The following is a 25,144-nucleotide window of genomic DNA, read 5'->3' on the forward strand; positions in this document are numbered from 1 at the left end:
CTTAACCCCTGAGTGGTCCATCCATCAAATCCACATCTCCCCAGTTTAGAGGCAAGGACCTCCTGCGGGACTGTCAAATGCTTTGCACAAGTCCAGGTAGATGACATCAGTTGCTCTTTCTATATCTACCAGTGCTGTAACCCCATTGTAGAAGGCCACCAAATTTGTCAGGCACAATTTGCCTTTAATGAAGCCATGTTGACTGTCACCAATCATCTCCTTATTTTCCATGTGCCTCCATGTTTCCAGGAGGATCTGCCCCATGATCTGGCCAGGCACAGATGTAAGACTGACTGGCCTTTTGTTCCCTGGGTCTTCCTTTTTTCCTTTTTTTACAAATGGGGGTTATGTTTCCCTTTTTGTAGTCAACAGGAACTTCACTGGACCACCATGACTTCTCAAATACAACGGATAGTGGCTTAGCCACTTAATCCGCCAGTTCCCTCAGGACCCCGCGGATGTATCAGGGCCTGCGGCTGAAATAATAATCCTTTGAAATAGGTTGATCTAGGTTTAGAAATATCTTTTAATTAAGTCTGATTTTCATGAAGAAGATAAGCTACTTTACTCTCTTTCTGTGTATCGGTGCCAGTAGTAATTTAAAGTCAGTAGTCTATTATGTGAAAAAACTTTGAATGTGTTGTTCTCTTTATGGAATTTTTTATTTTAAATTGTCTGAACCTTTAATGGTATTTCACTTGTCCTTTGCTTTGCTTTTCGTGTTGGACCCTGCATAAAGTTTAGATTGCAACATAATTAATTGATTAGAGAAGTGTTTATTCTTTGATTAGGCATTGTCAAAACTCTTCGGTTATTATTTGTCTTCATTAACATTTAAATTACTAGTCTTTTTGCTTTGATTTGACTTTTTCTTTCAGTTAACGGTTACAGCTACTGTCAATTCACATTAGTGAAGCATCAGAAAAACAGGAGATAATGGTAATAAATGTTTCTGATCTTAAAAATAAGGAATTGAGCCAGAAAAATACAAACAACATTTTCAGGCTCTCCTTTTGTCAAGAAGAAATAAAAGGTAGCTCTCCTTCTGCCTCTCTCTGCATGTGCAAGTATATTCATAGAGCCTTTAAAATAACTTTGACCTGTGCAGTGTATGTAGCTGCACAACAGTGTTGTTAGAATGAGAGGTTTGATGCTGGCTTTCCCCTGTGTCAGTTCTGGTCTACCAAAATGACCCTGACTTGAATTTTTTCATGCCGAAAGTGAGCCAAATGCCTTTAACTTGATGTACAATTATCTTTTACATATTTCTCAGGTTTTTGGCCACCAATAAAAGTGGAAAAGAAAATTTTAATAAAGAAATGTGAAGCTGTTGATCAGGTGGTTGATAGAGTATGTTTAAAATGTTGGAGAAGTATGTCTCAGAAACTATCCTACGCTAACTAGGAGGAAAAAATGAATCTTTGTTCATCAGTTGAGTTTGTAAGGGAGCAAGCTATTATACTGTAATATTACAGGAGTGAAATAATTGTGATCTTATGTAATACTGAAAGCAAAAAGCTCTCGACCTTATCTAGGCTGTGGTTCACCACCATGGGTCTTGTATTATACTTGGTAAGAAGAAAAACAGTTGTTTATTAAGTAAGATGAAGACAAGAAAGCAAAACATGTACAAACTCTTGAGATAGGATTGGACTTGGAGCTGGATACTCTGTTACCTGAATTCACAGGACATGGAATATAAAACATTAACTTCATTGTCCAACTTCACGAAGAGAGTCACAGATTGTCTTAGGTCAATCTTAGATCAAGTACAAAGGGAAGGAGATGCCCTGGAGCTTCACTGTAGCCAGGGACTGCACGACTTAGAGCTAGGATGAAGCACCAAGCCTGCAATTCACCAACTAGCCATCAACTATTTTATTTGATTTGTGAACCACAAAGGGTTGCTGGAAAAGGAAGTGGACTGGGATCCAGGTAATACATTCTACTTTTGGTAAAGTACTACCAGGTAATACATTCTACACAGGCCTCACAGAAACTTAATAAATATCTCCTAAATTTGATTAGAAAGGTGATCAGTGCTAGTGAACAAATCATAGCATAATTATATGGTACATTAGTTTCTAGATAAGATTGCTGGTAAAATAGGTAAAAAGACGCATCTATTCATGTAGCATTATGTTCCAGTCCTTCTTTGCAAAAGCCAAGACAACGTTTTTGTTTAATAAGTTTGTTTTGTGATTGTACAGTCTCAATTCAAATCACGTGTACCATATTGCTGGTAGGATGCGTGTGAACCAATTGCTCCACACCAGTGGTTGACATAAAGGAATTGCCCCTTTGCCCTAGGAGGTCCTGTTGGTGATTTAGCAGCTGTCAGTAATGAACCGCTGTTGCAGTATGAAAATACCCAGTGCTATAGGTACTTCTGACAGGATCTCTGTGTTTTGACATAAAAATTAGTTCATTACAATGTGTCAGTACGTTATATACTTAGGTTCATTGATACTGAGGTTCTAATGAGATTCCAGCTGGAATGGTTAAACCATTTACTCTTCTGCAGAGTGCTGGGTTGGTAGGTTTTAAAACGCTTTACACAAGGTTATTTATTGCATAAAATAGTGCAATAAATAAAGGCGGGAAACTGAAACAAAGGTTAGATTTGCCAAAACCTACTTACATTCTACTTTTGGCACCTTTCTTGACTTGGTATTACCTGGATCCCAGTCCACTTCCTTTTCCAGCGACCCTTTGTGGTTCACAAATCAAATAAAATAGTTGATGGCTAGTTGGTGAATTGCAGGCTTGGTGCTTCATCCTAGCTCTAAGTCGTGCAGTCCCTGGCTACAGTGAAGCTCCAGGGCATCTCCTTCCCTTTGTACTTGATCTAGATGGTGTTTCTCAGCATGAGACACATTACTGTTTAGTAGTCCACAAGCAAAAACTTAGGAAGCCACCGTCCCTTATGCTTGCTTTAACCTGTAGAGCTTCAGTAGCAGTCAGTGTTTGTACTCATTTGTTACACTTATTTAGAGTATGTGTGCATTTCAGCAGTGGTATGATTCCACCCAGGATTATGTCTGTAAAGGACCTTTGGGTGAAGGCCAGCACCACAGAGAAACCTGCTATTTTCTTATTGGTAATTCATAATAGTTCTGCCTGGAATAGCCCAAAGCAAACAAAGCTTAGGAAAGCTCAGTGTGTGCTGAATATAATTTTCTCCTTTTCAAAGAGTAGGTACTTCAAGATGTTAGGGCACATTAATCTGGACTCTTGGAGAGGCAGCCTAGGAATAATCAGTGGGCCAGTTAATTGTCATGCAAGTGGTTGCAGCCTGTGAATGTTCTTACAGGGCCCACTCAAATGCTCAGAGTAAAAGTGGCATACACACAGACTGTAGTCACTGTGCAAATGCTTAGTAAAGCCAGTGCTTTCTGGGAGAGCCAGACTTAGTGCATGCGTGCCAGAAGTGTGGTTGCATTGTGGTTGTGGAGAAAGCCCAGTGATTTTATAAATGTGTCAGGCATGTGGGCTGTATACAGGCCTGGTAAATGACGACCTCTGCAAAATTCTGCTTTTACTGCTTATTTGCCATAGGTCCTTCCCTGCAGCAGTGAAACGTCATGGCTGGCAACCCTGTACCAGCAGATAGTAGATGCTGATTCAGGAAATACCTGTGCAAGGGAAGAGAAGAATCTAAGACACTTATCTTAGGCTTTAAACCACAGTATTTAGGGCTATAAAAATGTAGAACTGTTTTAAAATTTCATGTACCTTCCAGAATGAATCAAATACTAGATTGTCTGCAGTCATTTATTGTTCGAGAGACAAAGTAATTGGAAGCTGATACATAGTCCGTCGTACAAATCACTGCACCTGCACTTACTTTGTCCCAGATTGTTGTCACAGCATCTGTGTTTTACTGAAGACAGCTAATGCACCTTCTAGTGGAGGGCATATGGTCAAAAGGGAATATGTATAGTTGTGAAGCGCCAGTGACCAGAGTTTTAAGTAAATGAAGGTGGCACTGTGTGGATGTGTAGTTTGAATGGAGGAGCTTGTCTGTCTGGACACTGTTCTTGATACTGACTTCTGTTTTTAAAAAATTGGAAAGATGCAAAGCAACAATGTAGGTAGCATTTTATTAACTGTGATTTGAAAAGGATAGCTCATGTAGAAAAATGTTGTGTGGTGTTTGTGTTTTTTGTTTTTTTTTTTTTTTTTTTAAATCTCAGTGAAATCTAGCATGCAACTGAGATCTATAGGAAAAAAAACCCAAAACCAAAAAAACAAAAACAAACAAACCCCAAACAAGAAAAACAGCCTTGAAATTGGTTCTAATGGGTACTTATTTATTGGTTAAGTACCAATAGCCTTTAAAAGTAATGCAGGAAAATGTCATTGATACCTATTCTTTTTGATTGTTTAGAAATAATTAAGCAGTTTTTTGGAGTGAAAATTAACAACAATAACATAAACACATTGGTGAGGAGCTCTTCTGAGGACTGGTAAATCAAATACAGCAGGTGTAACCATACTGAGCTCAAATGTGTTCTCCTTCAGGTAAATATGTATTTCACCTCTGTGTTGAGAAGGAATGGGATCATGACCTGTACACCTAGTTTTGTGATGTAATGAAATGCCTTGCAAAGAATTGTTTCTCAAATAGAAGTTAAAAACCATTAGAACAGGTTAATAATAAGCTTGTAACAATAGAGCTGCACTACAGTAAATGTAGGGAATTAGTGGAAAATGAAGTGTTCTGCTGCTTTCATTTGATAGTTTAGTTTAAAATACAGTGATTGCAATTGTAGACTGAACTCTTTAAATTCATCTTCATTTGTTAGTATGCTGTAACATAGATGAAGTGAATTTTTAGGACAGTGTTTTAACATGTTTAGTCTTGTTGTTAACTACTGAGTCCAGCAGGTTTTACTGAAATGAAGGAGGACTAATAAATTAGTTTGATAAAGCTTGACATTTGCACATAACTGAAGCTACCCATGCAATAAAAACATTGTGAACATTGTGGAGCAGCTGATGTATGGTAACTACTCACACCATGGTTAACTGTTCTTAGACTCTTCTCTCCCATGTTAAAAACTATATAGGTACTTAGTTTACTAAGTGCTGGGCAGAGAATTTTTGAAAGCATCTAATGCTCCTTATCCCTTATTTTTCAAGAATGTCTCTAAAATTATTAAAATGCACATTGCAGTATACTACTTTTATGTCTACTCTCAGTTTTTTACCTTCATGCATATTAACAAGGCCATAATTTGCAGTAATCTGTTGGGACTACTTAAAGAGTAAGGATGGCAGAATAAAATCCTTAATAAGGATCATAGAAAAAAGAGTTTTATGATTAACCTTTCCTGAGGTCATTGTCAGTTTCTTTAATATGTTTTTCCAAGCTGTTCTGTAACTTACTTTTTTTGAAGTGTGACTGTGTCTTTTCTTTACTACTGATATCAGTGGAATCAGTGTAGGAGATAACAATTACAAAATTGGGGTGAGGGGTGTGTGTTGTTTTGGTTTGGGCTTGCTTTTTTGTTTTGGTTTGGTTTTGGCTTGGTTTTGTTTTCCTGAAAACGGCCTGAACATGCCTTGGGTCTGCTTATTTGCAACATGGTTTAAAATGTATGGTTATTCTGGTGTTGGAACTTCAGTATTTTGACCTTAAGCTGCATAATGTAAAAATACATATTTTTATGCAAATAAGTTGTGAGTTTTCTCTTGTTTTCTCTTGCAAACTCAGTTTGCAGAAGTAACTTTGCACTCAAGACTCAGAAATTTGTCTTCTCAGGATTTTCACTTTTTGGAAGTTTCTTATTAAAGTGTAGGGAACTCACTCTTATTTTCTAACTTTCCCAGTTACTTTGTTGGAAAAAAAAGTCCGTTGCAGGTTGAAGTAAAGCTATATGATACCTGAAAAAAGTGCTAGTCTCTGAAAATTGTGCAAAAGCCATTAAAATATGTTTTTTCTTCATCTTTAGAAAACAGATGAAACTGGGAAGTACAGAAAGCTGTGAAGATGGCACGAGAAAATGTCATTATCAGATTTTAAAGCTGATCTCAGTTGAAAATAAAAAAGGATTGATATTTATCTAAGTACAAACATTCATTTTAAATTTTATATCAGAAAATTAATATGGGCATCTGGGATTTACTAATCTCTGGTCTTCTTTTACCACATTTCTACAGTTTTATTGTTTGTCTGCCACAGTGTGAAAGTAGTCTTTAACTGCATAGTTTGGTCAACTAAGTTGCTTTACCAGAGTTGACAAACGTACTGTTGTTTACTAGGTGGTGTTTTTCCTGAACAGCTACAAATTGAAGACCATCCCCAAGACGCTTCAGTTGTTTTTATGGGACTGTTCCCATGTGCCAGAGATTAGAGGACCAACCTCTGTTCTCTGGCCATAAATGTCAGAATGCTTACACGTTTTTGTAGATCATGTTATAGGAGAAAATCAATGGCAGCTTCTTCATGGCAAATATTTTTGAGGAGTTAACACTAATTATTGTGAGGTGTTGATTATACTGGATGTGACCTCGTGATTCAGCAGCTTCTGTGTACTTACCTGGGAGGGGGCAGTGGTTAATTTTTTACTAACGCACAAAGGCTTCCAGCGGTGTTTGGGTCTGTAGGGCAGTAGTGGCAATAGTAACTGGGCTGCTTCTTCCATTTCATCTATGACAGATGAGGCACCTGGGGTCAGCAAAGTGTCCCAAAAACTGGCACCTGACCAGAGGAAAAAAGGAGGATAGTTTACAACTACGTGGCAATTGCGTTGTCCTCTGCTTCCCATTCCCTCTTGAAAACAAAAATGTTATGAAGCATGGAATAGGGTTGGGCACTGCAGCAAATGAGAGTAGCATCCTGATCTTTTTACAGTCACCTCTTGCTCACCAGTGTGATGGCAGCCAAATGGCTCCATGTTGTTTATGCTTGAAGGTTTGGGAGAGAGCTTAAAATGCTCCCAAAATAAATTCTGCACCATGAGCTTCATAGGGAACTGGGGGTCTCCTTCCTCTTCCTTCTACTTCTTCTCCAAGGGCCAAGCCATGCCTGTGCCAAGGGGAGCTGGCTGGCAGCTCACACCGTAGTGACACTGGTGGAGATGGTTTCTCCCACACGCAGCTTGCTGCTCCTGCCTTGTGTGGTGCAGAGACTTGCAGGGAGAGGGGTTGGGCAGCTGCCTGTGGGTTCATGAGATGAGGTCCTGTCCAAAGGGCATGCACAGTCACAGATGGCAACACCTCTGTCTTTGGTGGTGATTTTGCAAATTCTGCAGAATGATACCAAAAGCTGTATGGAGAAATTACGTAGTTAGTGGAGGAAACAGTGTTTGTCTCAATGCTTTCCTTTGTCTTGAAAAATGTTAGCATTTTCAACATTTGTACTCTCCATAAAATGAACTTTGATTACACAAGATTGAAGACCTTTAGGGCAATAGTGGTGTTATGCTGGGTTTTTTTATACCTCTAAAAGGTCTAAGCTATTTTTTAATCATTGTAAGCTATTACCTGTAATATCTTTCTTCCTTCTTTCCTTCTTCATAGACCTAGCCAGAGAATGAAGAAAACATTTTTAATAACATTTGTGTCATTTCCCAGAGTTTTTCATGATACATTTTCAGACATTCCAATCCTAGATAAAAGGGAATTAGATTGTCAAAATAGGTCTTAATTTTTAACTTGAAAATTGAAGGAACTTCAGATCAGATATTTCTTCCACATGTTCATGCATGGAGGCCTCCTTACAGTTGCAGCCCTGGTGTAGCTCTAAATAAGCAAGTTTATTTCTATGTTACTGTGTTTTTACAGCAAGGGTATAAAAAGAGTGATGCAAAAGTAGAAACAAATATGTAGGTGCCAAATATAATCACCTTTCAGCATCATACCATTGTGGTTGTTGGAAGTAAATCCTTGTTTAGCTTTGTATGGTTAACTCTGTGGTTTCTGCTGAGAGCTGGATGTGCACTTTGGTTTGTTTTTTTTTTTTTTTTTTTTTAGATGAACTGAAATTGTAATACAAAAAATTTATAAAGGATGTTGACTTGTGTGGATAACTTTTTAATAGCTTAAAACATAAACTAAGAATTTGGACTGGAACACTTTTCATTTGACTGTTGTGCAAAGGAATGACGTGTAAAATAAATGTTTACTTCCTGGAAGTAAAAGTTTCCTCTAGAAAGAAAAAACTATGGCTAACAGAAACTAGAAGTCCTTCCCCCTGCACCTCGCCCCTTTGTGAGCTGCAATTGCATTATGGTTCTTTGCCCTGACAGTTAAATTTGTATGTATTTTGCTGTACAAAATCAGAATAGGAACAGATTCTCAGCATAAGAATATCTTGCTCTGTAGCACTGAAAATGGCTCGAAATATATTCAGTGTAATCTCTGTGAAACCAGATGCAAGTATAACCAGTGAAAAGCAGAATTATATGAATGCCTGTAAAACAAAAATGCAGCACTATAGATAACTTAATTACCCAGAGACTTAAGTGAATTTAGAGCTTTCTCTCAGATGTGGAGGTAAACCAGGATTTATAATGCCAGTAACTTATTTATATGCCAATGACCAGCATGTGGACTTTCATTAAACAGGAAGCCACATGTCATTTCAGGAGAGGTCAGAGCTGTGAAGACGCTCTAGGAGAAAAAGGAGGTGACTTTTTCTAAGGTATATAGCTGCATCTCAGTAGTACGTATTATTGGCTATAGTTGGTGGTGTTTGAGTAAAACAGTGGCTGTAACTCAAAATGCATCTAGTTCATGCATTTCTTAAGATTCCTTCTAATATTGTAAAAGTATCCAGCATTGTGTTCTGATTGATATTATCTTACGTTTTTAATGACCTTTATAAATAGAAAGCAGTTATTTATTTAGTCTAGCCATTCTTGGTTGATCTGGTGTGTGTAAAGTAAATAAAAATGTCAAAAAATTCTAAAATCTTTCAGAGGAGGTAATAACCTGGTATATATCCAAGGTTGCATCATCAGGTCTAAATAAATATGTACCTTCAGCCTATAACAGGGAAATTATAAAGAGGATCGGCGATTTCTCTTGAAGGGAATGCAGTAGTCTGGTTAGCCATCGGTTTTGGCTTGTCTGAGATGCAGCTGGAAACTGTTTTTCTTGTGCTGCCAAAGCGGCTCAGCCGCGCATCAGGTCAGTGGGGCTGGAGCTGGGTGCAAGCTGATCAGCCTGAAGGGGCTCAAGCAGTGCATGCTGCCCACTGTGTTGCCTCCTGAACTTCTTCTCTGCTGGAGAAGCAGGACATAAAATGTTGCTCTGTCTTCAGTCCTAGGAAAGTGATGCTTTGAGTGCTATGGCGCAGTGTGCTGTTAGAAATGCAAAGGCAAAATGATGTGACTTGATGCTTTGACCAGTGAAATCTGTCCCTGGTATCTTCTCATACAGTGTTCTTAGTGAGCCAGTAGTAGCTTTCATCCTTCACTTCCCCCAAGCTTAAAAGTTTTTGACTTCTCTCTCAGCTATTTTCATGAGCAAATTCTGCATCTGAAAAGAATGTTGCATTTCTATAACTGTGCACTTAGCATGAAAAACCTATATGGTGTAGTGTATAAGGCTAGCAAGGATGTCCTCTCAGAACTTAGCTATTCAATTTACTTTCTTTTTTTTTCTTAATAAAAAACAGGGATTTTTTTTTTTGAGAATCTAATTATCTTTTTAATTATAAAATTGTTCTTTGGTAATATTACCCTTGACCTGATTTCTTAAACTCAGAGAGTGCCAGTGGTATATTTGTGTCTATGGAGCCTTCATCACTCTGTGTGAGAGTGTGTGTGTGCACATGAAAGTATGAACGTATTTACATTAAAATAAGCAAGGAATGTGATTAAAACATGAATTTGTTCAGTCTGTTTTTTTATTAATACTGTTCAAATCTTGCTGGATTTGAAATGGTTGAAATTAGACGTGGGCCGTCTTCCCTGAGGTATGACAGTAGAGGGGTTGTGTTCCTCCTGTCCAGCTAACGAGCTGACCAGCCCCACTCCCATCTCATTGCACAGCAGAAAGGTGAGCAGAAGGGCTAGCTTCATTTTGGAGGAGCCGCTTAATTAGCATGCGGTGCCTTGCGATGGCTAGGAAGACATAAATTGCAGAAGAGTGGCAAAAAAAACCCCAAATAGCTGTTGAGTCTCTCCAGGGGAAGCAGCAGTTAAAAAGCGCTCCCAAGTTAAGGATGGTCTGCCATAAGCTGCAGGAAATGTGCCACAATATGTGGAACCGTGCTTCCCTCTGGGTGGGTTTACAACGTGCTCGGCCTTGGAGGCAGCTGGGGTTTTGCGCTGTGTGTCTGTGTGTGTGTCTGTGTGTGTGTCTGTGTGTGTGTCTGTGTGTGTGTCTGTGTGTGTGTCTGTGTGTGTGTGTACACACACCCCCCTGTGCCTGCACTGGGAAACAGGCAGAGAGCTGTGAGCAACACTATGTGTAGGAGGAGCACAGGAAACACCCATCCAACCCTCAAACCTCTCAGGGTATTTGAGGGATGAAAATAAAAAAGGAGTAGTGTGGTGTCACTGTATTGCTGCCATGCCCGGGCTCCTTGTTGTGGGCTGTCAGGAGAAGGGATGGAGGAACACTGCTTGTCGTAAGGAAGAGGCCTTTTGGGGACAGGGCCTCTTCTCAGCATTGCTCAATATCCTCCGAGAAACTTCCACATGGAAGGCGGCAGTTGGCAGGAAGGGCCCTGGGCTGTAGGCAGCCCTGCATGGCGGTGGGGTGACTGGCTGGGCAGGAGGAGCCCTGCCCCAGCCCTTCTCATGGCTGCCAGTTTGAAAGCGGTACCTGTGTTGGCCTTGCCCTCCTGCCCCACAGCTCGCCTCCTGTTTGCTCCCCCAGCAGCAGTTATGTCTTCCCCGTTCTGTTTTGTAGTAGGATGTTTCTTCTTTGTTGCTTAAAAAATGCCTAAACCACCCCCTCACCCCACCCCTCATCCTAAGTTTAATGCTGTGGTCAGCTGTAATGGCGCAGTGGACAGCCCCAGCGGGAGTAGCCGGGGTGGTGGTGTGTAGGAGTGAGATGGATGCTCGTTGGAGGAGTGGGTATGAGTGGGCCTGAAACCACCAGGTGGGCATGGGTTTGGATCGCCACCGCCTCATCAGTCTCCCGGGGGAAGGAGGAGGAGTGTGGAGGTATCCCCTTCACGCTGGCTTGAGGGAACAGGATTAAATATGAGGCAAAAATATTTACTGTAAGGCTTCACGCTTAGCTTACACCATTAAGACAGTGTTGCCTTTATGGTGCTCTCAAAATGTGTTTTCTTTGGAAACTGGGAAAGATACACAATGTGTAATAGACATTGTAAGATACATTATTTTAAAAATCATTCATCACCCTGGCAGATTCCTTGCTGCAGTCAATGCGGGGCTCTGCTTGCAAGACCCTGCTTGCAAGACCCTGCACTATCTTTGTGTTTGAATGTTTATAGTTGGACTGAAGCAAAAATTACCAAAAAAAAAAAAGTTTCTTAGGGGTATACTTGAGGCTTGAAAGCATCCTTCTGTCTTGGGTCTGGTGCCAGCTGAGCGAACAGGCCAGTGAAACTGTCAGAGAGGTATCTGCATACCGACATTTGATATGTAGTTCCTTTATGTTTCTAATGTAAGTTTGAGAATGATACTAGTAAGTTGACTCATGTCTAATTATGTGGTCAGAAACAGCAGTCGTGTTATCTTAGTAGTACAGAGGACGTAGAGCGCTCCCAAGCATGAACAACAAAAAAACACGAGCAGAAGAGGTCGAGGGGACAGCTTGAATGTCTTCCTCAGGAGTACCTAACCTGGCACAGTGTAGCTTCGAGGAAAAAATATCCTTAACTCTTCATCTGTTAGAAGAACCAGCACGATCTGCTTTTCTTTTTTATTTTTTTAATCGTCTAAATCCATATGAAGGTGTTCTTTCTTTGGCATGAATGAAGGATGCATAAGAAGATTGAAAACTAATGGGGTTGGTTGGTTTGTTTGTTTTTTCCCCAGAAATGCTTCTTGATATATCTAGGCTAAAGCTCAGAATTTGAGCGAATATCTTTTCTGGAAGCAGTGATCCACCATTTTTGAGGAAAAAATGCACCAAAACAATACGAAGTACTTGCTGGTTTTAGTCTTTAATGTAAGATAGTGATATTTAATAATATCAGAAATGCTGCTTGACATAAATATTGCATCATAGCAGAAGCGCTGCTATTCTTGTGACTTCTGTTTTCAGTAAAGGTACATTTATACTGGATTTGGTATAGTAAAACAATTAATTTTGAAGTATGTTCACATTCTAAGAAACAAAATGCTCTACTGTATCCTTTCAGCTCCTGGATGGAGCCCTTTTATATCAGTGGTAGGTCAAAAGTGTATGTCAGGCTCCCAAAATAGAGCTCACAAACATAAGATAGGCTAAATATTATTTAAAAAGAAACAAATTGTTTTTAACATATTGTTAAAAATTAACAAATTTTAACAAATTACATAACATACTGGGTTTTACTGTCATTTCTGATGGACACAAATGCACATCAGGTATACTCACCAGGTATTACAGTACTTTAAAACATAAATTAGAAAACGGATTGCAGAAATTCTAACTACACCTCAACAAAGCAGAACATGCAAATTTTAAGGCTTTGTGTGCATGGTAAATACAGCTGTTGTTTTGTAGATATGTTCTATGTGATTATTATTTTTGATAACAGAAAATGTCAAGAGATCCAAATTCTCCTTTTTCAGTTATAATGGTGGCAATTTCATTTGGGTAGAAGAATGTTAGCCCGGGGGGGGGGACGGGGGTGAACAAAAAACTGCTGTATCTTAGACATGAAGATCACTTTTTCTAAAGATGTCGGTATTTCTTAAGGTAGTAAAAGTGTATTATTCCCTCCCATGGTAAAAATAAAGGAAAAATGTTACAATTTTAAATGCTAACAGTATGTCCTTGCTTTTGATTAATCAAAGAAAAGGGGTTTATACTTTCTCTGAAATGGTGTCTTTCTGAGTTGCAAGGAATAGGAATTGTCTGTCCATAATCCCTCTGAGTAACAGAAAATGAAAGAGACTTGAAAGGAATTTAAACAATGAACTTCTTCATATGAAGTCCTCAAAGCCTTCTGAAACATCAACTTGAAGAGTAAATGCTGTTATTTCAGTTTACAAATGTATGTAACAATAGTAAATGCAACACTATTAAAATATGTAGTTAGATTTTTATAATACATTGATAATATCTAAATTATTTACCATCAAACGATCTTGATGCTTTTGATAACATTGCTTTTTAATAAGCCTTGAGTCAATCACATGGTGATTTCTTTCTTTGCCCCCCTTTAAAGAAAATCTTATTTGAGATTTTAAGTGAGTATTAACCAACTCGTAAACTTTTTTGTAAAACATGGTTGCATTTTTTTCCCAACTTTATTTTAAAACCTTTTATTAGATTGGCTTAATGTCAAGAGTACTTCCTTTCCTCCTACATTTTTATATAACTATCTTCCTTAATAAAGTTTAGAGCTCGCTCAAACTTTATCCTGTGACACGGGGAACTAAGGCCTCATACTGATATTCAGCTCCTGGAGACCAGCAGGTTGTGTAGCGTTATACAGTCCATCACAGCCCCCAGCATTTTCAGTCCAATTTATGTGCGTAGGTGAAGGACCATAGGTGGAATATAAAAGAAAATTATGAAGTTTAACCCCAAACCCAGTCTTTATCCAGATAATACTTAAGTTAGTTTTTGCAGGAAATCAGGAGGTGGTCAGCATTGTACTACCTTTTTCTATTAATAAATAGCTGATAGGTTGGGTGAAGAGAGGATATTGGTTTATCTACCTGGATTTTTATATCGGGCTTGTTGCTTGGGTGAAAACAAAGCACCTTTGGGAACAGTGATCAACTCTGACACATTTGTGCCTTGGAGTCTACTTAAGTAAGTCTGCTTTCCAATGCTATATTCTGCCCTTATGTGCAGGTATAAAAACCTATTTGACATTAATTACACACAAGTTTCTAAAGACAGATTTGGCCTTTGATCTGTGTGATGAAGGTAAGAATTTACATTGTATCGTCTTTCACTAAAGCTGGTGTTTTCTTCTGGTTTTGTTCATACTTTTTCCATGGAAGAACAGCACACAACAGGGTGATGATTTTCAACAGTTTGCTGTCAGGTGGAGTTGTGAGTAGCATACAGAAAATATTTTCGAGGGTGAAACTTCATGTATGACACATAGTCTGCAGGGATGAGGTCCTTAGGCAGAATTTGTTGAAGTTGCTCCAAACTGTATAAAATGGAAAGCTAAGCACAGACTGTAAAGAACTGTTTCTCTACAGGAAGTCCCTAGTCTTTCAGAGGGATCCTTTCAAGAGGAGGGAGGAGAAGGTCACACAGGGTGGGGTCCTGTCCTCCTCTGAACTCATTTACAAAGCTTTGTGAAATCTTGAGGAGTTACTTTTCCTCTGTGAAGGCGGGGTTTATAACTTCTGTTGCTTTCTGGCCTCTGAATTATGCCCAAACCATAAGATTGCTATGGAATTGTGAAAAATACCTGTAGTAGCTTGGAAAAGATAAGGAGGCTCCTCTTCTGCTTTGTTGGGTGGGGTGGCTTTTTTTCTGGGGGGGAGAGGTGTGGGTTTTTTTGTTTGGTTTGGGTTGTTTGTTTTGTTTGTTTGTTTGTTTCAGAATTGAACGTGGAGAAGGCAAGATGCTGACTTCCAGTAATGGGTTGTGCCTGGCTGCATAGTAGTACAGTGTGGTTTTGATTATCTGGCACAAAGCTATATCTGATGAACTGGATTTCCTGTAAAGGAGTTTGAGAGGTTTTGTTTCAGTAAAAAGCTTGAATTAATATTCATTTAAGAAGCTGCAGAGCATCATCTGAATTTTAAATTTTAATTCTGTTTTCCCAATTGTTGGCAATTCAGTGTCTTGCTGCTCATTGCAGTAGTCACTTGGACTGTTTTAATTGTGTCACTGGTACAATAAGGATGAGTATTAGTTTTATTTCTTTGAGTTTAGTGGCTGCACTAGAGTGACAAGTGAAGTTTATTATCTGCTCAAATACTGCCAGATTAAATTTGTAAGAAGATTTCTCTGCTTTAGATAGCATTCAGACTAGCTGTCTACATAACAAGAGGTTTTCTTTCCCTTTTTTAAGGAAGTGAGAGAATTCAGCTCCCATCCTGTGCTATGAAAATGTTCGTTAGTACAGTGTGGTATTTATGCGTATAATAATCAGTGAGGGGCACCCCCCCATCCTTATAGATGGCTGATACAGTTTTCATAGTCTAGGTAAGGAAAACATGCAACAGCTTTAGTAATATTTTCTAATGCTTAGTTTTTCATAAACATTTAAAACATTCAAGACTATTTTTGAAACAATTCACTCTAGATTGATGTAGATATTTCATGTTACTTATTCGATGTAATTCTCCACTTCCTAAGCTATTTTCATAAAATTCTACTCATCCTTTCTTTGGAAGGAATCTTTACTTATCTTGCCAGGCTCTTTTTTGTTGTAACATGAGTCATTCATGAAATGATATTTTGTTTTCTTTCATAGAATATTGATAGTCATCTTAACTAAATGTTTATAAATTACTAAAATGATACAGAGGAGGTAATTTAGTGAATGGCAGAATAATTATATGCTTCTTTTTTGAAAGCAAGTGGAATATGCAGATGTGGATTGTGAACAAAATAATTAAAATTATTATGTAGTGTGTTTAAATTAAAGAGATTCTGTCAGTGGAGCAAACACTTGGCAGTAGAACAGTATCTACACCTCTCACAGGTTTTTTATTAATGGCTCTTAATTTAAACCTGTGCTTTGTTAAATCTCAAAGGCCATCATTTGAGTTCTCTCCTAACTTAGCTTTTTGTAGTTATTCCATTCAGTTTTTAACGTATATACAAAATCATGTGCTATTGGTGTAGGAACAGACATCAGGAGACCTTAGGTCCCTTTCTGGCTTGTTTTGTTGCCTTCCTTGAAACTTCAGATGCTTTCTTGTTCCATAGTCTTTTCCCCCAGTCTAAATGAAATGCCGTCCAAAATGTTTGCTAACATCAAGTGACTCTTGTGAGGTGTAATATATTAATGTTAATTAAGGAGTTTGATAATCACAGGAGGAAGACACTACAGTACTACTGTTCATTTCATGGAAAATACAAATGTGCGTACTATATTCATTATCAGGGCTTATAATATTTCCTCATAGAAATTCTACTCGTGTCTCTGGATGAGTTGTCATTTAAATTCCTTGGTGTTGTACCTCTGTTTTTATGACCAAGGTGAAAATGGTCAATTCCAAAAATTAATTTGTAATTATATAAAATGGTTAGAGGTATAGGTTGGTACTTAAGTATCTTTCAAGAGGTATGATACAGTGATACAATATGTCATGAAGATAATATTTTTTTGAACAATGGACAAAAAGTTGTGTAGAGTACTAGGAGTCCTCAGGTAGAAAGGAGTGCTAGGTGATAGCTGTACCAACCTGAAGCTGATAGACAACTGTCTAGTTATGGCCTCTGTGACAGAGGTGATGGTCAAGGCTGTAGAAGTAAGGATCCATTCGTAAGGTGTCAAGGTGAGGAACCTGTCGGCGTAGGTGCTTGACCACATCAGATGAACAAAGCTGTGTTTGTTTAGGAGCCTGCTTGTTTCACTGGCCTCACCGCCTTCTTTGGTGGAGAAGAGTTACTCTAGTTCTTCTCCAGAACTTGCACAAAGTGTTACGGGCTGATCTGGGGAGCTTCACCTCCACCACCTTCACCTCCGGGGAGTTTTGCTGCAGACTACCAGACAGGCATCTGTCCCAACAGGGGCCTTCAGTGGTGAGCCTGAAAGCCACTGTTCCAAGTGGTAGGACAGACTGGCTCCTTTGCTTCAGATCCTGGGATGATCTCGTGCTTTCTGTAATACGTTTCAGATATTGTGGCACCTACAAAACCAGGCCAGTCCAAGGCCTGAATTTTGCACAGTTTTTATGTTTTCATATAGGGCCATACTCGGTTTCAGCAGAAATGTGATCCCGTTGCATTCCACTGCTGGAACAGCAACAAAAGAAACCGTATTTTTTGTTTTCTCTGTAGTTGAATTATTAGTAGCAGAGGACATAAAACTCTCTTCCAAGTGAAATATAACTTTATAGTTGAAATCAAATATTTTTCTTCTTATGTGTCACCTCTCTATTACTGTTTTAGCTCTTACTCCTTGTAGGAGTTACTCTACTACTTAATACCTGATGAGGTTGATTTCTGCACTTTAATTCTGTGAAGCAGTGCACAACAGACTGCTCTTTCTGGGTAAATATTTCATGAAATAGTGTAGGTATAGTAATACTGCAAGTAGAAAAACAGTGAGCAGATAGAAATGTCAGGCTGTGCCCAGTCTGCGCAGGATGTTGACTCCACTCTGACTGATGAATCTTCACTTTCCAGTACCTCTCAGCTTCTTTCTGCCACTGAGTCCCAAGCTAGGAGCCAGTCTTCTGTGAATATACCCAGTGTTGATTTAATGGCTCTTAGTAAATGTACATGGATAATGACTAACAAGGTAGTGGATTTTGAAGGATTTTTTTTTTTATTGCATATGAAGAATGTCCTTTTCTATCTAATTTAAATATGACATTTTTCTTGCCTTTTCATAGGTCAAACTTAGGTGTAAACACAGAGTCAGGTGTAGTTCAGCAGCATTTCTTTTCTTAACAGATGCCAGTGTGAATTTTGATTAGAGAATGGCATCTAGTTGTCATTTTAGTTTAAAAACAGCCTTGTATTTGAACACTCAAGATACTATAGTTAAGATTTATTTAACTTACAATGCAGAGGAATGCAAAAACAAGTACAGGTATGCGTTGCAAACCCATGTGGAAGAAAAGTTTGTCAGCCTCAGCTTCTAGTCTTGAATTATCTTTAAATTAGTCTCCTATCGTCTTCCTTGTCAGCCCTCACATGAGTTTTGAAGCCACTCTGCCAGTAGCTGCGTTGTCACCAATTCACAATTAACCATGTTTTAAGTTTTTTCTAAGTTTCACAGGGCAAAGAATGTTGTGTTTCAACATTTTGTAGTTTCATTTTTGCAGGACGTGCACCAGGAGTAATAGTAATAATACAATAAATTGTGAGTGCAAGCACGCGCATAGGCGATTACTGCTGCATTTAAGCAACATAACTTCCTTCCTGGTTCTGCTTTTGGAGATAATACTGCTGGGGGGACTTCAGATGTCTGGTTGTAAAATTCTTGATGATGCAGTAATATTTGTTGCCATTACCATTTGAAGCAAAGTATTTTGGGGAGGTCTCCAGGTATTTGCTAGGTTGTGAGATGCTAAGCTCTTACAAGTTTTGATAATCCTCTGTGCCATGGTTGAATGGGAATTATCACTATGTGAGACATTTCTTTACTGCTTTTAGAAGACTGTTAATTTGTTTCATTCTTCAGTTGGGTTGCTTTTTTATCTGGAAGGTGTGGGGTTTTTTTCAGTCACTTTTTCCCCCCTCCCCGGTCACACCATTGGCTTGTCTCCAAAGTACCACCGAAAGGTTATATTAGGATCATGTGTTTTTTTGGGAAGTCACTGCTTTTAAAAGAGGAGGAGGGAGGGTGGTATTGTTATTGTCATCATCATTAACATTATTATCGTTGTTATTATTATTAATATTTAGTTATGTTGTGTGGCCTTCAACTGTCTTCTAGAAGACGAGAAAATATTACTCATCTGGCTTCAGAGAACTGATTCAAGTCTTGACTAATTTAAAAGTGCAATGACAGCCAGCAGAAAATTGATCTCAGTATAGTTTCATCCCCTCTTGCTCCATTCAGCTGATCCGCTCTGTTGCTCTCTCCTTATATTAGCTAGAGGTATTCGTGGGATGATGGTGGTAGAAGCAGCAGTTAGCAGAAGCTGTAAGACATTCAGATCCTCTCAGAATGCGTAGATTATTTTTTTTTTTTAATCCCCTTTCAAGTTTTCTTCTTTTCACCAGATTAAACAAGCCCACTCAAGAGTCCTGTTCAGCCTGTTATCCAGTGTTGGTATTGTTTATTATGGGTATATATAAGATTTTAGGCACATATTGCCAAGTTGTATTTCTTAACTTGCTCTGTAATGGATGAGGCTGTAGAAAGTGCAGTTGTTGTTTTATCAGTCAATGTCTTGATCTTGTAATGCCAGTCATGGGATTTTAAAAGCCAAAAAATAAAAAAATCAAATCTAAGTTTGACTCAGTGCTGTAACAATGATAGTTTAAAATCCCACTCCCCACCAGGAATAATGCTGTAATGATTGCAGCTTTGCTTAGCTAACTCTAGTAATTCATTTTGCCAATTTTTTCCCTGTTTCTCTGAAAGTAAATAACATTGCTTATTTTCTTTCCAATTATTTTAGTTTGAGGAGAAGCATCTGAGCAAATCTCTAGTGACAGGCTTGTAAATGGTGTTCTGTCTCTATTAAGCAGTTTTCACATAATGAGGACTTTTTCTCACAGAAAGAATTGATGCCACTGTTTAAAAAAAAAAAAAAGCCATGCTTCAAATTTTCTTTGTATGCTTTTCTTGCCAGCAACAATATAAAAATATTTACTTTCTGCCCTTGATGGTAACAATCTAAGATGAACTACCAATGGGAAGTTTTTGTGAGTTCCTATATACTGTGCCGAAAATGAACATTTTTACTTAGTAATTTTGGGCAATCCTGTAAATTTTATTATTATCTGCCATTCGTATACTTTTATCCTATTTTTGTGCATTCTGTGCTGGAAATTTTCCATGATATACTTTTTCACCAGGATACTTTTCACGCTTTGCCCCCTGCGCATGTGATGCTTCATGCAGTTAAGAAGGACTAGAAATGTTCTCATCATTGCTGCCAGCTTCACCAGAAGATTAGCCTGTGGGCAGGCTCAAGAAAGTAGTTTTAAGCATTTGACCTGGAGAGGGGTAGACTGAAGGAAACTTTAAGATGGCCTTAAAAAAGAGAGATAACATTTTCCTGTATGTATGGGGAGCTGTGCATATTTTATATGCATATGCAGTATATATTTTTCATATGCAAATGCAGATGAAAAAATCTATAAAAATACATACTCTGTGTGTGTGTATCTATGCCTTGATATCACAGAATCGCAGAATGGTCAGGGTTGGAAGGGACCTCTGGAGATCATCTAGTCCAACCCCCCTGCCCGAGCAGGGTCATCTACAGCAGGTTGCACAGGATGGTGTCCACATGGGTTTTGAATGTCTCCAGTGTGGAGACTCCACAACTTCTCTGGGCAGCCTGTTCCAGTGCTCTGCCACCCCCAAAGTAAAGAAGTTCCTCCTCGTGTTAAGATGGAACTTCCTATGTTCAAGTTTGTGTCTGTTACGTCTTGTCCTACTACTGGGCACCACTGCAAAAAGACTGTTCCCATCCCCCTGGCACCCTTCCTTTAAGTATTTATAAGCATTGATAAGATCCCCCCTCAGTCTTCTTTTCTCCAGACTAAAAAGACTCAAGCGCCTCAGCCTTTCCTCCTAAGAAAGATGCTCCAGTCCCCTAATCATCTTTGTAGCCCTTTGTTGTACCGTCTCCAGCAGTTCCCTGTCCTTCTTGAACCGTGGGAGACAGTGTTGAAAGCCTTGCTGAAGTCAGGTAGACAACATCCACTGCCCTTCCCTCATCCATCCATCCAGTCATGCCATCATAGAAGGCTATTTTAGGACGGTGACACCCAACTACAGAAGCACAAAGCCGAATAAGATGCAGACTTGTTTTTGTTTCTTCTTTGGATTTTAGTTTTGTTTTACTACATTTTGCGGTTTTGTAGAGTCACTTTCAAGGTGTAAATAATCTGAAATACTGTCTTCTCTAATGTGATGCAGATTGCTTTACCACCATGGGTTTTTGTGTGTGATTATCATGTGTGATATTGATTGCTACCTATGCTCTCAATAAAGAATTAAAAGAATTAGAAGCTTCAGGTTTTAAAACAGATAATAGAAACATGTTCTTCCTATCTCTATGCTAAATTTCCATTTGGGCGTTTTGAAAGAATCTGGTTCCCCGTGTAGGGGAAGCATCAGGGCAAAAACTGGAAGTCACTTTGTGTTCCATGTATTCAGAGGTGTTTGGTGGAAATAATTTTGTTATGCATTAGTTAAAGCAGAATCTTTAGTAAAAGAGTTAATCATGTCAAAAAGGTGTCTCATATACCATTCTGTGCTTTACAGGTTCACGTTGAACAGACTTTTGTACTAAACATATGACTTTTTTTTGTGAATAAGCTGGACAGTATCACAGAATTACTAAAAAATGTGTGGTATGGCACTTTATATATAAGGACATGACTTTGTTTCATAGATTTCAGAAAAAGAAACACTGTCGTGGTCTACAGGGTAGCCTAAAATATTTTTTACTATGTAACATTTCTGTATTGTCTAGGTTTGTAATTTTGTAGCCTTAAGGAAAGTAATGTTTTCTCCCCACTGGTAGATTACAGAAATGTAAAGATCTCATTTGTGATTCAGATGAACTGGAAGGTATGCAGATATCACTGACCCAGGTTAGCCCATACTACATCACCCTTTCCACAAAGCCCTGTGCCCGATTAGCCTGAATTCGTTGGGTTGTGTGGGGCAAGTTCTGCCTGGTGTCCAGGCAGTGCCCTGCAGAGGTGGCCTGCGTGCGTAGCGCTGCGCTGCTGACCACAGGACGGGCTGAGGATCCCTGCGAAGGATGAGGGTGGAAGCAGGCTTGGTCTCACTTTTCAGCTTCAGAGCACATTCTTCTTCATTACAATACTAACCACTTTCTCCCCAGAGAAATTACGATTGGTCGGTGTGTAACATCGTGCTTGATTTTCTGGGAATGTGTGTGCAAGGAAGATTTGTGTTAGAAGTTTGTTTTATGCGTGTGGGAGATGGCACTGAAGGCTTCAAAATGATGCTCGTGGCAAAAGCAAAAGCTTTTACAGGCTTCCAGCTTAGATTTTTGCAGTGTGTGTTATCTCAGAAACACTTAAGGGTTGCTCCTTTACCCTTGCACTGCACTGCTGTCAAACACAGATCTCTGACAAAGACACCTAGAACATTATGTAAGGGGCATAAGGCTGCCTTCGTCCTGGGTCACAAGTATTATGGCATGAAAGCTTCACAGAAATGATTAAAATAAAACCCAGGCTGAAAGGCTGACAAGTGCAGCGCTGAGCAGTGCACCCTGGTGCATGCGTTTTGTTTCCTGCAGGGCTGAGTAGGTGGGTGAATGCAGGGTTTAGGTGGCTGTACAACTGCTCATTCTAGATTTCAACTCCTCCTCTTAAGCAAACACAGGAATAATACAGATAAGCTCATCTAGTCACAGAGTATGAGCTCACTGAATCGGAGCAAATGAAAAACGTGTGATGTATCCTGTGTGAAATTTCCAGCAAGCAGATCTTAACTTTAAATTGACAAATAGAAATGTTCATTAATAAACTACTTCTAGTGCAAAGTACAAAGACATGAAGAAATTTGAAGGAAGGAAGGAATGACTGCCCATTAATGAATATGAGCCAAATTTTAATTAACAGTGATATCACATGTTTCTGAGGTTAAAGTTTGCAAGGCTGTAATTGTTACACTACTTTCTTTTTTTTTTTTAAGAAAGCAAAACAAAAAACCTAAACCAAAAAAACAAACATATCTATTGGTTTTACAGTGCCTACCATAATGTCCTGAAAGTTAGCCAAGGAAGATAAATTTTTTCTTACTTCCTGAATTTTTGTGATAAAATTTCTCATAGTAATTACCTGAAGTTAGCTGTTTTGGACAATTGTATTTTCAAGAATGGAAGATTTTTAAATATGCAGTCATATTATATGTGTATTTTGGAGTTTCGTTTTACTCATTAGTTAGTTGTTAAATGAAGATTCAGTTGCTACTGATGCTGCTGTTTGACACTGAACTGGTCCTTGTAGTTACCTTGCAAGCACCACTTAACACTCTTCAGCCCTGCCCTAAACAAACTGTCAGCATTGTGCAAAAAAAGTCGTTTTTGTGTCCAGTGGCTAAAGCATATCCTTCTTATTTGTCTTGCAGGCACAGGAGAGAGTGGCAAAAGCACTTTTATCAAGCAGATGAGAATCATTCATGGATCAGGTTACTCTGATGAAGACAAAAGGGGCTTTACAAAACTGGTGTACCAGAATATATTTACAGCAATGCAGGCCATGATCAGAGCCATGGATACACTCAAAATCCCATACAAGTATGAACATAACAAGGTGAGATTTTTGTTTATTTCTGTAGCTGAAGCTTTTCCTCTTTTTATTGTAGGAAATATACTGAAGGTCTCAAAAAAACTACACATGGCACAAATTACAGTCAAAGCTCCAGAAGGAAAGGGCATCTTCCTGTCCTGCCTTGAGTTCTCTGCCCTTTTTGGTGCTTTGACAACACAAAGGTGCTGGTTTTAACAAGAGAGCTCCTCTTCACAAGATGCCTGAGGGGTTTGTCACAGGGCAGAGGTTTAATGGCAGGCTGCTATTTGACTGTGACTTTAGTTACCCCTTGTCTTTTCCTCTCAGGCCATGCTCTGGCCAGAGCACAGTTAAGCCATTCTTCTGATCTGTAGCAGAACCTTACTGCATAAGGTTTGCTATTAACTTTACATGTGGAAAAAAAATCAAATTATTAGAAAAATAGGTGGGGATACCTGTTTGTGTATGAACATATTGTGAAATAAAAGTCTTGACACAAGACCTTAAAACAGTCAGATTCTTCTGAGACTTATGCTGTTATTGAAATGTAAAAAGACAAAATACATTTGAAACGTTTGGAAGGTTCAGCTCTGCCTAGCCTGACTTCTTTCCTTTTTTTTTTGGTATTTACATTTTAAAAGAAAGATAAGTAAAATAATTCAAGCATTCCACAAAGGAGAGTAAAATGCTTAATAATTATTTGAATGCATGGTAAGGCACAGGATTACATGGCTACTCTCCCACTTCTTCTCACAGGAGTGGAAGTACTTTGTTTGATAACAGTTCTTGAGAACTTGTTCTGATTTTTACTGTTGAGCCAATATTGGCAACTTTGTCAGGTGGAGAGTTTAAGGTCTCTCACAAATGGAGGGCTTACCTTGCTTTCAATCTTGTGAGAAGAGTATTTAATGATAAACTAGTAATCCTGGATGGAAGTAATGATTTAGTAATCCTGGATGAAAATAATAGTTTCTTTGATTATTACGCAAAAGTTCTTTTATTCTATTATTTTTTTAAATATCAGAAACTATCAAAGAGCCAGGGATATTTGTGATAAAGAAGTAAGCTTCCGTTAACTGAGGAAGACAAGATGAAATAAACTTGTTAAGTTGAAAATCTTTTGTGTCTACATATATAGAGTTTAATTACTAGAACTGAATGGCTGTATGTGTTTTAAGGCATCCAATTCAGAAGTAGGAAAGATAAAGCTTATTGCCAGGTTAAAGAATCTTTGTTTCTCCATTTGCATCTGCCCAAGTCATTGCAGATGGTCATCACGTTGTCTGTGACATAATGTTGCAATAAGCAGCATCTTGCAGGAACCTGGGTTTGTGCAGTGGGAAGTCAGGAGGATCCTGTCTGTCAAAATCCGTATTGTTAACTGTCTTTAATGGTGGGTGGAGTTTTTTGTGCACATGAAAAAGTTTGAAAAACTTGTCCTAGTTGGTAAAAGAGACTGTTGAACTTCCTAGTCTGACTGTGTGCTGGAGCGGTCTTGTTTCCTCTCATCCCTCACAAATCAAAATCAAATGTGTAATTAGTATTAAAAAGAAAACTGCATTTGTGTATGTATTTCAGCCATTTGGCTCCATGTTTTTGCTGTGAATAAGACATACAGCATACTGACCTGAAATGTTGGTGGATTGTCAAGTGCAATCGTTTTTTCTTCAAAATTGGTATTCATTGTCACTTTGCCATCATATCCTGGAAGTCCTGATTGTAAACCAGGAATCTTCTTCCCTTGCATTATGCTACAGACTATACGTTCTGCAGTTAATAAGTTAAGACTTGTGAATTTATATAGTGTTTTTATATAGTTGGAGTGAGTCGGTTAGGTTTGGCACAGCTGTATACACATGGACAGATTGGTTCACTTTCTCTATATAAAAGTAACTTTACTGAAAGTGGGAGTCAGCTCTTTGACAAGCAATCCCATCAGTTTCTAATAGGG

The 25,144-nt window shown here is 38.7% G+C and overlaps 1 protein-coding gene across 1 annotated transcript in view; it reads left to right on the forward strand.

Annotated features, from left to right (window-relative positions):
• LOC309682967 (guanine nucleotide-binding protein G(q) subunit alpha) overlaps positions 1–25,144 on the forward strand; it is a 133,650-nt gene that overhangs the window by 22,739 nt on the left and 85,767 nt on the right. The window contains exon 2 of the mRNA XM_082497150.1: positions 23,033–23,217. Coding sequence (XP_082353276.1) covers positions 23,033–23,217 — 185 coding nt within the window. The remainder of the gene's footprint in view (positions 1–23,032; positions 23,218–25,144) is intronic.

The sequence above is a fragment of the Vanellus vanellus genome (genome assembly GCF_965231255.1).
Source record: "Vanellus vanellus genome assembly, chromosome: Z".
Taxonomy (NCBI): domain Eukaryota; kingdom Metazoa; phylum Chordata; class Aves; order Charadriiformes; family Charadriidae; genus Vanellus; species Vanellus vanellus.